The sequence below is a fragment of the Andrographis paniculata genome, unplaced genomic scaffold, assembly GCF_009805555.1.
Source record: "Andrographis paniculata isolate CXL003 unplaced genomic scaffold, ASM980555v1 Contig36END, whole genome shotgun sequence".
Classification (NCBI taxonomy): domain Eukaryota; kingdom Viridiplantae; phylum Streptophyta; class Magnoliopsida; order Lamiales; family Acanthaceae; genus Andrographis; species Andrographis paniculata.
In genome coordinates, this window is record NW_026137569.1 from 1,895,288 (window position 1) to 1,908,080 (window position 12,793).

The following is a 12,793-nucleotide window of genomic DNA, read 5'->3' on the forward strand; positions in this document are numbered from 1 at the left end:
TGTCAGTCAAAAAGTTAATTTAGATGTTTGGTATATTAGCTTTTTGAAATAACTTTTTGACCAAAAATCTATTTCTGAAAAGCTAACTTACCCAACGTTTTGAAATAGTTTTATCTGTAAAAAAAAAATTTATTTTTTATATGCCCTTCAAAATTTATTATGCATTTTACACAAATAAATATATTTTGATTATTTATTAATTATATTAGAATATTTTATTATATTATAGTTTTACTTTTATAAATTTAAAATAATTAATTTTTATATAAAAACTATTTTAATTGTAAAATATATAAATTTATTAAATCAAGATAAAATAAAAAATTATAAATATTAATAATTTCTTTTTATATTAAAATTATATTATATAAATTTTATACTAAAAATAAATTAATTTTATTAAAAATTATAAATATAATGAACTAATCGATAACTAACATAATAAATATATACACGAAAAATTTATTATTTTATATTTTACAGCATTTTTAATAGAAAAACTATTTATATATTTTAATAAAAATATATTATTTTTTAAATTTAACTGTAATAAAAATAAATACTTTTATAACACTTTTACAATTTTCAATAACTAATGACAAAAATTTTTAAACATTCTAAACTCAAAAGAACATAATTGAATATATTATAAAGAAAAATAAAATAGAAATATCCTCAACAGCTAATATCAAACAGTTATTTTACCAAACATTTTAATACAAACAGCTAATCGAATCAGCTAGTCAAACCAGCTAATTGAATCAGCTAACAGCTATCAGCTAATTGCCAAACACACCCTTAAATCAAAACTTAGATAAAAATTTAAATTCAAACCTCAATTGTCATTTTACATATAAACAGCTAATATCAAACAGTTGTTTTACCAAACATTTTAATACAAACAGCTAATCGAATCAGCTAATTGAATCAGCTAACAGCTATCCGCTAATTAAATCAGCTAACAGCTATCATCTAATTGCCAAACAGGCCCTAAATCAAAACTTAGATAAAAATTTAAATTCAAACCAAAATTAAATAATATTTAATATATAAACATAGTAAATAAATATAATATATAAATACCTCTACATATATTTTTACTTCCAAATGTTTACCAGTATTTGCATAAACATTAGAGTGTGCTTTGTCATGTAATATATAATAAACACACATATTTCATTTACTTAATATAATTATTCCTTACTTTACAACACATATTTTTCTTTTTAACTTTACAACATAGAAAGCTTGCTTGGTTCACAAATTAATATTAACATAAACATTCAAAGGAAATGATTTGTATTTTCAGTTTTATATTTTCACAATATATAAATATTTGCTACTTTCAAATATTAAATTTGATATATATATATATTATTTGGAGATAAAGTTTATTTATTTATAATGGTTAAGAAGGGATCCGACTTCCAATTTAAAAATAAATTGGTGATAGATGAAGTTTTCAATACTTGGGATAATACTCAACAATAATTTCATACCCTTTTCATACATAAAAATAAATAAATAAATAAATAAAAATGCATATCCAACAATATTATTTTCATTTAACAAATATTGCATTCGAAATATAAAGTAAAATTTGTAACTATATATTTAAAAAATATAAATATGTACTACCTTTATTGTTTTACATAGTGCTGTCAATAACACATTATATTTGTTGATTTCTCATATCCAAACAAACAGTAATGTGTATTCACTGTCATTCCATTATTATGTTGATTTGACTCAATTAATATATATTTATAAAAAAATATGTTAGCACATGTATAATCTTATACAATATATAATTTACACAACACATATTTATATATTTCCTCCATCCCTCCGTCCACACACAAAGTAAACATTTACTTTTGGCGCGATATTTAAAAAATTATAATATTTTAATTATAATGGGTAGTTAAAAGTAGTAAAATAATATTTTTGCCTTTACTTTTTGCTATAAAAGTAATGATGTGATATAAAGTAAAAGTATTTGTAAAAAAAAATGAGATATTTAATAAAATATTTAGTTTGTAATTAGACTTCCCAAAAAAGAAATATGTATACCTTTTAATCGGATGGAAGGAGTATTATTTGTCTTGTAATAACATACTAATTATTTTTATACACTATTTTATTCATCTATACCAAATATCCTTTCTATTTAATTTATAATTACTCCACCACTTTAATACTCGGGAATTTAGGTAAATATGATTAGTAAATAATTAAGAAGTGTATTAGTAAAAATAATTAGATTTAAAAAATTATAAAATATAAAGTTTAAAATGTAATTAAAATGTATAATTATATTTCTAAAATGACAAATTATATGGAACAAGAGGAAAATAAAAAATAGGTCAAATTATGTGGGACTGAGGGAGAGAGTATTTTTTTTTTTTTTTTTCATTTAAACATACATAATTCACTCTTTCTATACCAAACATACATAGATATATACTGCATACATATACTATCCAAGACACCTCGAAAAATTTTACATGCAGATCATACAAAGGAAGCCATCCCATGACTTCGGCCACAAATTATAACCTTCCCAGACGAGTATATATATATATATATATATATATCTATATCTATATCTATATCTATACGTAGCTATCAGATGGTAAGGACGAAAAATAGAAAACTCTACAAATTGATCTGAAGAGAGAAAGTGAAAAGAAAGTGAAAGAAAGGAACAATTAACAGAAAAAGTGGAAGCCTAGGAAAATAATTATTGTGATTTTGATTTTCCTCTGCAGACTTCAGTTAACTAATAGAATCAACGAATATTCAACAATCAAACCCAAGTAAACCCTAATTTGAATTTTGAAAGATTAATTTATAGCATAATTTTTTTAAAAAAAATTCCCAACAAAGAAACCCTCATAAACCCTAATCCCTAAAATCACTCACTCATTTATGTCATATTATGCAACCTTGTAATGTTTATCTTCCTGATTAAGATCATTTGGTAGTAGAAATCATCGTCTATAATTTAGGACTCCTGTGTAACAGTCCTCCCTCCTCTCTCTATATATATCTATATATACAAGAGCACTGTGTAGAGCTTAATTATATCACAGTGATCATATAAAGTATCGTTCACCACAGGGTTTAATTTTATTTTACAGTGAAAAGAGAAGGCAGCCATGTTAGATGGCAAGTTTAAAATGTTTCTTGCAATGTTCATACTTTTTGCTGCGTTTGGGAAACCAGCTTTAGCCATTAAAAAGGTGAACCTCTCTAATTGTTCATATATATATATATGTATGTATATATAGTTTTTATACAATTTGTTGTCTTCTTCTGATGATCAATCAAATTAAATTTCGTTGTGGTGTATATATGATCATGGGAAGCAGTCTTACATTGTGTACATGGGAGGGCACTCTCATGGACCTGAATTTACTGATTCTGATCTTGCTGCTGTGATCGATTCGCACACGGACTTGCTTGCTTCATTCTTGGGAAGGTTCGAATTAAACTGATTAATCAAATGTCTTTAATTCGTTTACAGGTTTATATATATATATATATGTATGTATATGTATATGATGGTGTTTTGCTTATGATCACTCTCACTCTATACTTTTGTTGTCAAATTTGTTTCCTTCTGTATGTTTTCTGAAGTCATGAAAAAGCTAACGATGCAATGATCCACTTGTACACGAGATACGTTAATGGCTTTGCTGCAATCCTCGAAGAGGAAGAGGCTGCAAAGATTGCTGGTGCATATGATACAAATGCATAAAAATGCATTCTTGTTTCTTTTGTGTGCATATATATATATACATATGCTGACCAATGCTTTTGTTTATGGTGTTGTTTAGATCACCCTGACGTCGTCTCTGTATTCCCCGACCAAGGGAAGAAGCTGCACACAACGTATTCGTGGGACTTCCTCGTGCTTGAAAAGAATGGAAGGATACCGTCTGCTTCGATATGGAACAAGGCCAGATTTGGGGAAGATACCATCATAGCAAACATGGATACTGGTAATTAAAATTTTATCGATGATCACTTTAGAATGGAAATCAATGGCTTCCCATTTCTTCTTCCAGGTGTTTGGCCTGAATCAGCGAGCTTTAGTGGCAATGGATATGGCCCCATTCCTGCAAAGTGGAATGGAATCTGTGACTTAAATGATAAAACAGGGCGATCCCTTTGCAACAGGTAATTCCTCCTTGTTCTCTGTTTTTTTTATCGTGCTCGATGATGGCGTCGAATTTTGCAGGAAACTGATCGGGGCGAGGTACTTCAACAAAGGATATGCTGCTTACGTAAAACAGTACGGTATATCGATGAATGCGACACACAACACACCGCGGGACATGGAAGGCCACGGCACCCACACATTATCCACTGCTGGCGGGAACTTTGTCCCTGGAGCGAGTGTTTTTGGCGTAGGAGTTGGCACGTCGAAAGGGGGTTCTCCGAGAGCCCGTGTCGCTGCTTACAGAGTATGCTTCCCTGAAGTGAAGGACGGCGAATGCTTCGATTCTGACATCCTGCAGGGCCTCGAGACAGCCATACACGATGGTGTGGATGTGATATCGATGTCCTTGGGTGGAGATCCAGCCGATTACTTTGCCGATGGCATTGCCATCGGCACCTTCCATGCTGTCAAGAATGGGAGAGTTGTTGTAGCTTCTGCGGGTAACTCGGGACCAAGTTCAGGGACAGTTTCTAATGTTGCGCCGTGGATCATAACCGTTGGAGCGAGCACCATTGATCGCGTGTTCAAGGCTAATGTTAAATTGGCTACTGGTTTAGTCCTTGAGGTTAGCTCTTGATTCGAACATTCGCATTTGTCTTAATCCTATCACTGATCTGCTCAATGTTCGAAACAGGGGACGAGCCTTTCGAAATCAATGGCGCAGGATGGAATGCATACCTTAATCAGTGGTGCTGATGCTGCAACTGATAATGTATCCCTACATGATGCGTAAGTAGCTCCGGTTCTTGTTGTTTTTTGATGCAAGAATGTTCTTATTTACAATGCCCTGTGTAGGATACTCTGCAAAGGTAATACATTAGATCCTGCGAAGGCTCGGGGGAAGATTGTGGTGTGTTTAAGGGGAGACAATGCAAGAGTGGAGAAAGGAGAGGAGTGTCATCGCGCCGGCGCTGCTGGAATGATTCTCTGCAATGATAAGACCAGCGGTAACGACATTATCTCCGATCCTCACACTCTTCCTGCATCTCATGTCAATTACACAGACGGCCAGATTATCTTCCACTACGTGAATTACACAGCGTAAGAAATGCAAATCTGTTCTTCTTCTGTGTTCATCTTATGATTCGTAAATCTGTGTGTTCTTGAGAGGATTGAAAACGCATTCTTGGCAGGAATCCGAGAGGGATACTTACGCCGCCGGAAGGCGTGGTCGGAGTTAAGCCAGCTCCATTCATGGCGGGCTTTTCATCCAGGGGTCCAAATAAAGTTACTCCAGAGATTCTTAAGGTAATGAAGATGTCCTTAATTTCATCCATGGCGGATATTCGATGGTTTTTGATATTCAATGAATTTCTGCAGCCTGATATTACAGCTCCAGGAGTAAACATCATCGCTTCTTACTCCGAAGCAATCAGCCCTAGTGAGATGCCGTTCGATCACCGGAGAACTCCTTTCGACGTCATGTCGGGCACCTCAATGTCGTGCCCCCACGTTTCCGGCGTGGTCGGCCTGCTTAAAAGCCTCTACCCGGAGTGGAGCCCCGGCGCAATCCGATCTGCACTCATGACAACCTGTAAAATCAAATCTTCAATCCATTCTTCAAATTACAGCCTCAATCAATCGGAATCAAATTTTCTCTGATCTTAATCGCCATTAAACAGCAAGAACAAGAGACAACACGGGGCACCCGATGCTGGACGCTGACTACAAGGATGCGACGCCGTTCGCGTACGGCTCCGGCCATATCCGCCCCAACCGCGCCATGGATCCTGGCTTGGTCTACGACGTCACCGTCGACGATTACTTGGATTTCCTCTGCGGCGTGGGGTACAACGAGACTTCGATCAGCCTATTCTCAGGAACATCCCACAATTGCCCCGCCAATTACAGTGTCTTGAACTTCAACAATCCTTCAATCACAGTCCCGAAGCTCTCCGGATCGGTCACCGTGAAAAGGACCCTGACGAACGTCGGCGACCCTGGAAAGTATGCAGCTCGCGTTCGGTCCCCATCTGGATACAGAGTCTCTGTCGACCCATCCATTTTGCAGTTTGACACAATTGGGGAAGAGAAATCCTTTACAGTGACGATCACAGCCTCGGGCAGCGCTAAAGCGGGATCGTATCAAACAGGGCATTTGACATGGACGGATGGAAGCCACTATGTTAGGAGTCCCGTGTTAGTAGCCAGTCATTGAAGGTTGAAGACGATGATCGATCGACGACAATTGTAGATTAGGTTAGAAGTTTTTGGTTTTCATCTATGATCTTGCATTCGATTCTCTCTCACGATTCTATATTTGGGTGATGGAGTTTTTCGGGTAAATAAGGGTTAAAAAGTGGATCTTTTTTACCAAATTTCTTTCTGCTGTGAAACTTCAGATCAGTCAATCGTTTTTTTACTGCTGTACTGGTTCCATTTCTTGCTGTTAAATTGAAATAAAGAATTTGTGTCGAGATTCTTCTTCATGAACATGTGAAATTTGATACTGCTTCGCTGGAACCGTGTGGAGAGACCATCCGTCGTTTGGCTCCCACAACTTTTGCTTTTTGCTTGCGAATTAAATTTAATATATAATTGAAATAAAATACTGCCAATCATACGCCGACTTCAAACCCTTCTTCTACCTTTCTCGAATTCTGGGTTTCCCTCTTTCCCCCAATCCAGGTTTAGGGAGTAAAAGATTTGCAGGAATTTGCCGGAAATATGTCTTATGCGTATCTTTTCAAGTACATCATCATCGGCGATACTGGTAATTTGTTGCTTCGTGATTTTCTCTTTTTCTGCCATTCTTGCTCGTCTGTTGCATCTTCGGATCGTTATTTTTGAGCCACGGTTTGGGCTTTGATCTATCGGTTTATCATATTTAAGTTTATTTTGCTTATTGATGCAAAGATTCCAAATTGTCGAAGATGTTAGTGATTTTGATAGCGTTAACTTGTTGATCAAGGAGCAATTGAATATATGGTATCTTTTTTTTTTCTTTTTTTTTTTTTCTGAGATTTATGAATTGCTGCTGTTGATCTAAACAAGAAAGCTTGATGGTTTAGATGAACTGGTGAATGATGGCTTCAGAAGAGCAATTTTTCTTGGATTAGCTACTAGCCTTAGGTTAGGTAGTGCTGGAAATGAATGAAGTTGCTTGTTACATCCCAATTTGAGAATCTTCTAGAAATCATTAGATTCATACTACAACCATAGTCGATCGTATCTCTCAGAAACTTGCTTGTAGATGATGGTTTACCTAATTCTGAATTTCACCAAATTGTTTGTAAGGGCTTCAGCAATGGTGCAATATATGTTGACGGATTGTTTTGCAGGAGTCGGGAAATCGTGTCTTCTCCTACAATTCACAGACAAGCGTTTCCAGCCAGTGCATGACTTGACCATTGGAGTCGAGTTTGGAGCTCGGATGATTACAATTGACAACAAGCCCATCAAGCTTCAGATATGGGACACTGTTAGTTCTCTCTCTAAAATCAGAATTCTATGTTCTGTTATTAATTCAGTTAAATTCTGCTAAGAATCATCTTCAATGGATCGATCACTAACCTCATTCTAACTGCTGATTGTTTCTCATAAAATTTTCTTAAACCGAAAACCTGGTTTTTTGTGGTGTTCACAGGCAGGTCAAGAATCCTTTAGATCCATCACAAGGTCTTATTACAGAGGAGCTGCTGGTGCACTTCTGGTGTATGATATAACTCGGTATGTCTTATCTTGTCTCTGCAAAGTTTTTTCAATATGAATTCTGTCGAAATTATTCAATTGTTCGAGCTTTGTGTCATCCTAATTGTCAGGAGGGAAACATTCAATCATTTGGCTAGCTGGCTAGAAGATGCAAGGCAACATGCTAATCCAAACATGACGATCATGCTAGTGGGCAACAAATGCGATCTCGCCCACAGAAGGGCTGTTAGCACCGAGGAAGGAGAGCAGTTTGCCAAAGAACACGGGTTGATTTTCATGGAGGCATCGGCAAAATCTGCGCAGAATGTTGAGGAGGTAAAGAAGGATTCCAAGAAATCGAACTGTCATTGAAGGAAAATTCTTATAACACACACTACATGCACACACTACATGCATCCCCTTCACCCTATCATTTTCATCTGCAGGCTTTCATCAAAACAGCTGCAACAATATACAAGAAGATTCAAGATGGAGTTTTTGATGTTTCGAACGAGGTTTCCACTCATTATTTCTCCTTAACATAGTTCATTCGCCCTGAATTTTCACCACAACTATCATGCTAACATGGTATCTCTTCTCTTGGCAGTCTTATGGGATAAAAGTGGGATACGGTGGAATCCCGGGAACTTCAGGCGGGAGGGACGGTTCTTCTCCACAAGGCGGAGGCTGCTGCAGTTAAGAGCTCTCTGTAATATAATTCATCCCGCTCGTATACACTTGTATGTTTATCGGTATACTGCTTTCTGCTTCTTGTTCTTTCTTCTTTTCGAGTGCAACCATTGGGCATGGCAGCTGTTTATTTTTGTGGGAATTGCACATACCACAAGTTTGGCAAACTATTGTGTTGTAAGATCATGGTATCTGTTGATATGGAATACACCATCGTGAGTATATATACTTATAGTACAGTGATCATTTGTTTTTTACTTATGTTTGTTGTTTTGATGTAAACTCCATTTGTTTGGGTTGGAGGACTTATCAATATTCATCAACTGTATACACAAATATACCCTGAATCAAGAAACAATAGTCATAATTATTCCCATTTATCACAAGAAATGCATAAATTCATCCAAATAATGATCAGTGACTTTACTGAAATGTAACTCCTTTATTTTCTCAGATTTGTATAACTAATTACCCAAAAGTAGAATTGGTAAAATACAGGTGGCTTTCATCTCTTCATTTCTGCCTTACTTTTGCCTTTTTTCTTGTTGTACACTTTACCTCTCTCTCTCTCTCTCTCTCTCTTGTAATTTCTATGTGGATTTTATATTTGTGGGAGAAACAAAATAGCAATGAAATAAACAAAACAATCTCCTTTGTGGGCTTAACCCAAAAGTCACCAAGTGCATGGAGGTTCTTCATTTCCATCACAGATGATTTAAAATTCCTGCAGAAAATTTCACAAGATAGACCCTTGATTAAAATCTCGATTTGATTTCCCCCTTATTTCCCATTTTTGGGTTTGTTCACAATTGTCAACAATGTCACTCAAATAGGATTTGGGGGAGATAAGCAAACATAAAGAAAAATGGAACTCAGAAAATCAGCCCTGTTCTTGTTGTTGGCTATGGTTCTGTGCAGTGATACTCTTGGAGTTTTTTCAAATTCATTTTCTGGTAATTCTTCCTTCTGTCTGTTGCTTACTTTATCCCCTCCAACCTTGTTTCGATATTTTCTTACATTATCCTCTGTGGTTTTGCAGATAGAAAGCAATTGCAAGATGATTTACCAGCCACTGTAAGTCTCATTTGATCATATCTTATTACCAGTGGTGAATTTTCTTATGCTGTTCACATCTTTGTTATGCTGATTGTCTGTTGCTGCTTCTCAATATTAGGAATCATCTACAAAATCACTGGATCCATATTCGGAAAACTCTACCTTAACTAGTTCAAATTACTCTAGACGGCTCGCTGGAGGTTTTTAATCATTAGCTTGTCCCTCCCTCCCTTTGTTTTCTACTGAATGCTGAATTTTGATTTCTGTTACTTATGAAAGCAATGACTAAACAGCTGAAGACGGAACTTCAACCTCGTCCGGTGATGGCGACAGGCGCGCTTCTGATGGTAATACTGTAAGAGAGGTGACTGATCAGGTGCAAGAACAAAATATAAAGGAAACTGAAGCATTCAGGGATGATGTGATGTTTCCAGATTCGCGCATTCGTCTGCTTAAGGACCAGCTCATTCGAGCGAACATTTATCTTTCGTTTCCGGGGACTAGAAGTAACTCTCAGTTCATAAGGGAGCTTCGGGTGCGAGTAAAAGATATTCTCAAAGTACTCGGAGATGCCACCGATGATTCTGAGCTGCCTAGGAAGTTAGTTCTTGTCCCAACATCTGATTTTCCATGTCTTCTTTTCGATGATTTTTTGTTTTTGTGTTGATGCAGTGCTTCGGAGAAGCTGAAAGCAATGGAGAAAACCCTGCATAAAGCGAAACAGATACACGACGATTGCACAGCAGTTGTGAAGAAGCTTCGCGCAATGCTTCATGTAGCCGAGGAGCAGCTCAAAGTCACGAAGAAGCAGACGTTGTTTCTTACACACTTGACCGCGAAGACAGTGCCCAAAGGACTTCACTGTCTTCCTCTGCGACTCTCAACCGATTATTTCAGATTGAACTCGACACAACAGAAGTTCCCGAACAAGGAGAAGCTGGATGATCCGAACCTATACCACTATGCCTTGTTTTCAGACAACGTCTTGGCAGCAGCCGTCGTCGTAAACTCGACCATAATCCACGCAGCGGTGATACAACCATTTCCTATTCCAAATTTTTGCGCGATACTCATAATTCTTACACTAACGTTTTCGTGCCTCTTTGCAGGATCCTTTGAAACATGTCTTCCATATTGTGACCGACAGGCTGAACTACGCCGCGATGAGAATGTGGTTTCTCGCTTATCCTCCCGGAAACGCGACGATACAGGTTCGGAATGTCGAAGAATTCACGTGGCTAAATTCGAGTTACAGTCCGTTTCTACGGCAGCACGGCGCGTTGTCAGTGATCGATTATTTTTTCAAGAGTCATCGCGTCGAGTTTAACTCCACCTCCCGGTATAGAAATCCCAAGTATCTTTCGATCCTGAATCATCTCCGGTTTTATCTACCGGACGTCTTCCCTAAGCTAAAGAAGGTATTGTTCTTAGACGACGATGTTGTAGTCCAGAAGGACCTCGCCGCCCTCTGGTCCATGGATCTTAAGGACAAAGTCATCGGCGTTGTTGAACGATGCGATGAAAGGTTTCATCGATTCGATCAACACCTCAACTTCTCGAATCCTCTGATTTCGAAGAATTTTAGCCCCCGCGCCTGCGGTTGGGCTTTCGGGATGAATGTCGTCGACCTGCATGCGTGGAGGAAGAAAAATATCACGCAAGTTTATCACAAATGGCAGAGCCTGGTAGGATTCATACAACAGTTGGTCTTCATTTTAACGTTAGTCTTGTTGAAAGGTTGTCATTTTTCTTTTATTACCAGAATCAGGACAGGCTGCTGTGGAAGCTCGGGACACTGCCACCGGGGCTAATAACCTTTTGGAACAACACATACCGGCTCGACAAATCTTGGCACACGTTGGGGCTCGGTTACAATCCAAATGTGCCACGAAGGGACGTCGAAAGAGCTGCTGTCATACACTACGACGGCAACTTAAAGCCGTGGCTCGAGATAGCCGTACCGAAGTTTCGAAGCTTCTGGACAAGGTACGTCGACTACGATCAACTGCATTTGCGCGAATGCAACATCACGCCGTGAGCGTGCACGGCGGATGGTATTTGGAACAGCATCGTCATCGTCGGTTTTCGGGGAACATGGGCGTGTTGATGATTCATTCAATCAAAACGGGGGCAACACGGGCGTGTTGATGATTTGTTCAATCAAAACAGGATATAGTCTTATTGCCCTGCCGACAGTGCCAAACCTTTGTGACACCGAATGAAAACAGCCCAACTGGTTTCCCACTCTCCCAGAAAAAAACCACACGTTAGTTGTCAACATTTTCTTTCTCAATTGACAAAACATGGTCCAGACAGCAATTGAAAAAGGATCAGCAGGTGTGTTAGGTTGTCTCTAAATAATATCCCGAAATTGGGGCTGTTATGGCTTCAACGGGTGCTTGGGATTTGTCTTTGTCTTCAACAACAGATTGGCCCTCCCATATTACATTAAATTCCATCCATTTTCTGCTGCATATTTTAATCCTTTATTGCCATATTTTAATCCATTTTAAGATGACCCTTGATACATAAGATGGAATGTAAGAAGTCTTGAGTAAATGATCTTCATCAAAAGAGCCAAGATTCAATGTTTATTTTTTTCTGCTTTTTTACAATAGTTGGAGGCTTTGGAGCCACATTGTATGATTTAATTATATATTTTTGTACTTTGTATTCAAAAAGCAGATATACATACAGATCAGAAATGAAGAAAAAGATGAAATCAAAGAAATGTGAGCAATTAGAATCAGACAAATCCTGGCAAACAATCATTAGAGGATCTTTAATCAAATCAAGACCTGAAAGAGGCTTCTCAACGGTAGTTTTAAAGTTTTCGAAATCACCCCCTCAAAGAAAACATTGTTTTACATAAATTTAAGCATGACTGGACCTGGTCAAACTTCACAGGATTTTATAAACATTGGTTCAAACGCATCACTTCAAAAAATATTTATATTATATATATATATGCTTGATTCTGGCATTTGTTTATTGTGCTATGTATATGTATGTAGTGCAGTTGCTTCAAGAGTTTGGAATAAAACAAGGGCAGCAAGTCTTTTGGTGAATTTTCTTCTTTTGAGGGACATAAGTGGGAGCAACCCATCAATCAAAGGCACCCCCACCCCCACCCCCACCTTATTTGTCAGTTTATTACACCCAAAGAAAAAAATAAAAATAAAAGTGGGT

The 12,793-nt window shown here is 37.0% G+C and overlaps 3 protein-coding genes across 5 annotated transcripts; all 3 read left to right on the forward strand.

Moving 5' to 3' along the window:
• Positions 1-3,161: 3,161 nt before the first annotated feature.
• On the forward strand, positions 3,162-6,548 carry LOC127249611 (subtilisin-like protease SBT5.4). Its single transcript, XM_051272512.1, has 11 exons — positions 3,162-3,245; positions 3,375-3,484; positions 3,643-3,740; positions 3,843-4,007; positions 4,074-4,185; positions 4,247-4,793; positions 4,863-4,957; positions 5,024-5,269; positions 5,362-5,476; positions 5,549-5,762; positions 5,851-6,548. The coding sequence occupies exons 1-11, from the start codon at positions 3,162-3,164 to the stop codon at positions 6,384-6,386; spliced, it is 2,322 nt and encodes a 773-aa protein (XP_051128469.1). The 3' UTR covers positions 6,387-6,548.
• A 206-nt stretch (positions 6,549-6,754) lies between these two features.
• On the forward strand, positions 6,755-8,809 carry LOC127249614 (ras-related protein RABB1c). The gene is made up of 6 exons (XM_051272516.1): positions 6,755-6,941; positions 7,510-7,649; positions 7,815-7,897; positions 7,990-8,194; positions 8,305-8,373; positions 8,466-8,809. The coding sequence occupies exons 1-6, from the start codon at positions 6,896-6,898 to the stop codon at positions 8,556-8,558; spliced, it is 636 nt and encodes a 211-aa protein (XP_051128473.1). The 5' UTR covers positions 6,755-6,895; the 3' UTR covers positions 8,559-8,809.
• A 136-nt stretch (positions 8,810-8,945) lies between these two features.
• LOC127249612 (probable galacturonosyltransferase 4) lies at positions 8,946-12,785 on the forward strand. 3 transcript variants are annotated; one of them, XR_007838445.1, is made up of 8 exons: positions 8,946-9,501; positions 9,588-9,622; positions 9,723-9,804; positions 9,898-10,204; positions 10,277-10,634; positions 10,714-11,289; positions 11,367-12,422; positions 12,619-12,774. XR_007838445.1 is itself a non-coding variant. In XM_051272514.1 (8 exons), the coding sequence occupies exons 1-8, from the start codon at positions 9,414-9,416 to the stop codon at positions 11,640-11,642; spliced, it is 1,635 nt and encodes a 544-aa protein (XP_051128471.1). In that variant the 5' UTR covers positions 8,946-9,413; the 3' UTR covers positions 11,643-12,785. The 3 variants fall into 3 exon arrangements, 2 of the variants coding, with proteins under 2 accessions (XP_051128471.1, XP_051128470.1); XM_051272514.1 differs by having other exon boundaries at positions 9,898-9,951; positions 10,039-10,204; positions 11,367-12,785; XM_051272513.1 differs by having other exon boundaries at positions 11,367-12,781.
• Positions 12,786-12,793: the final 8 nt, after the last annotated feature.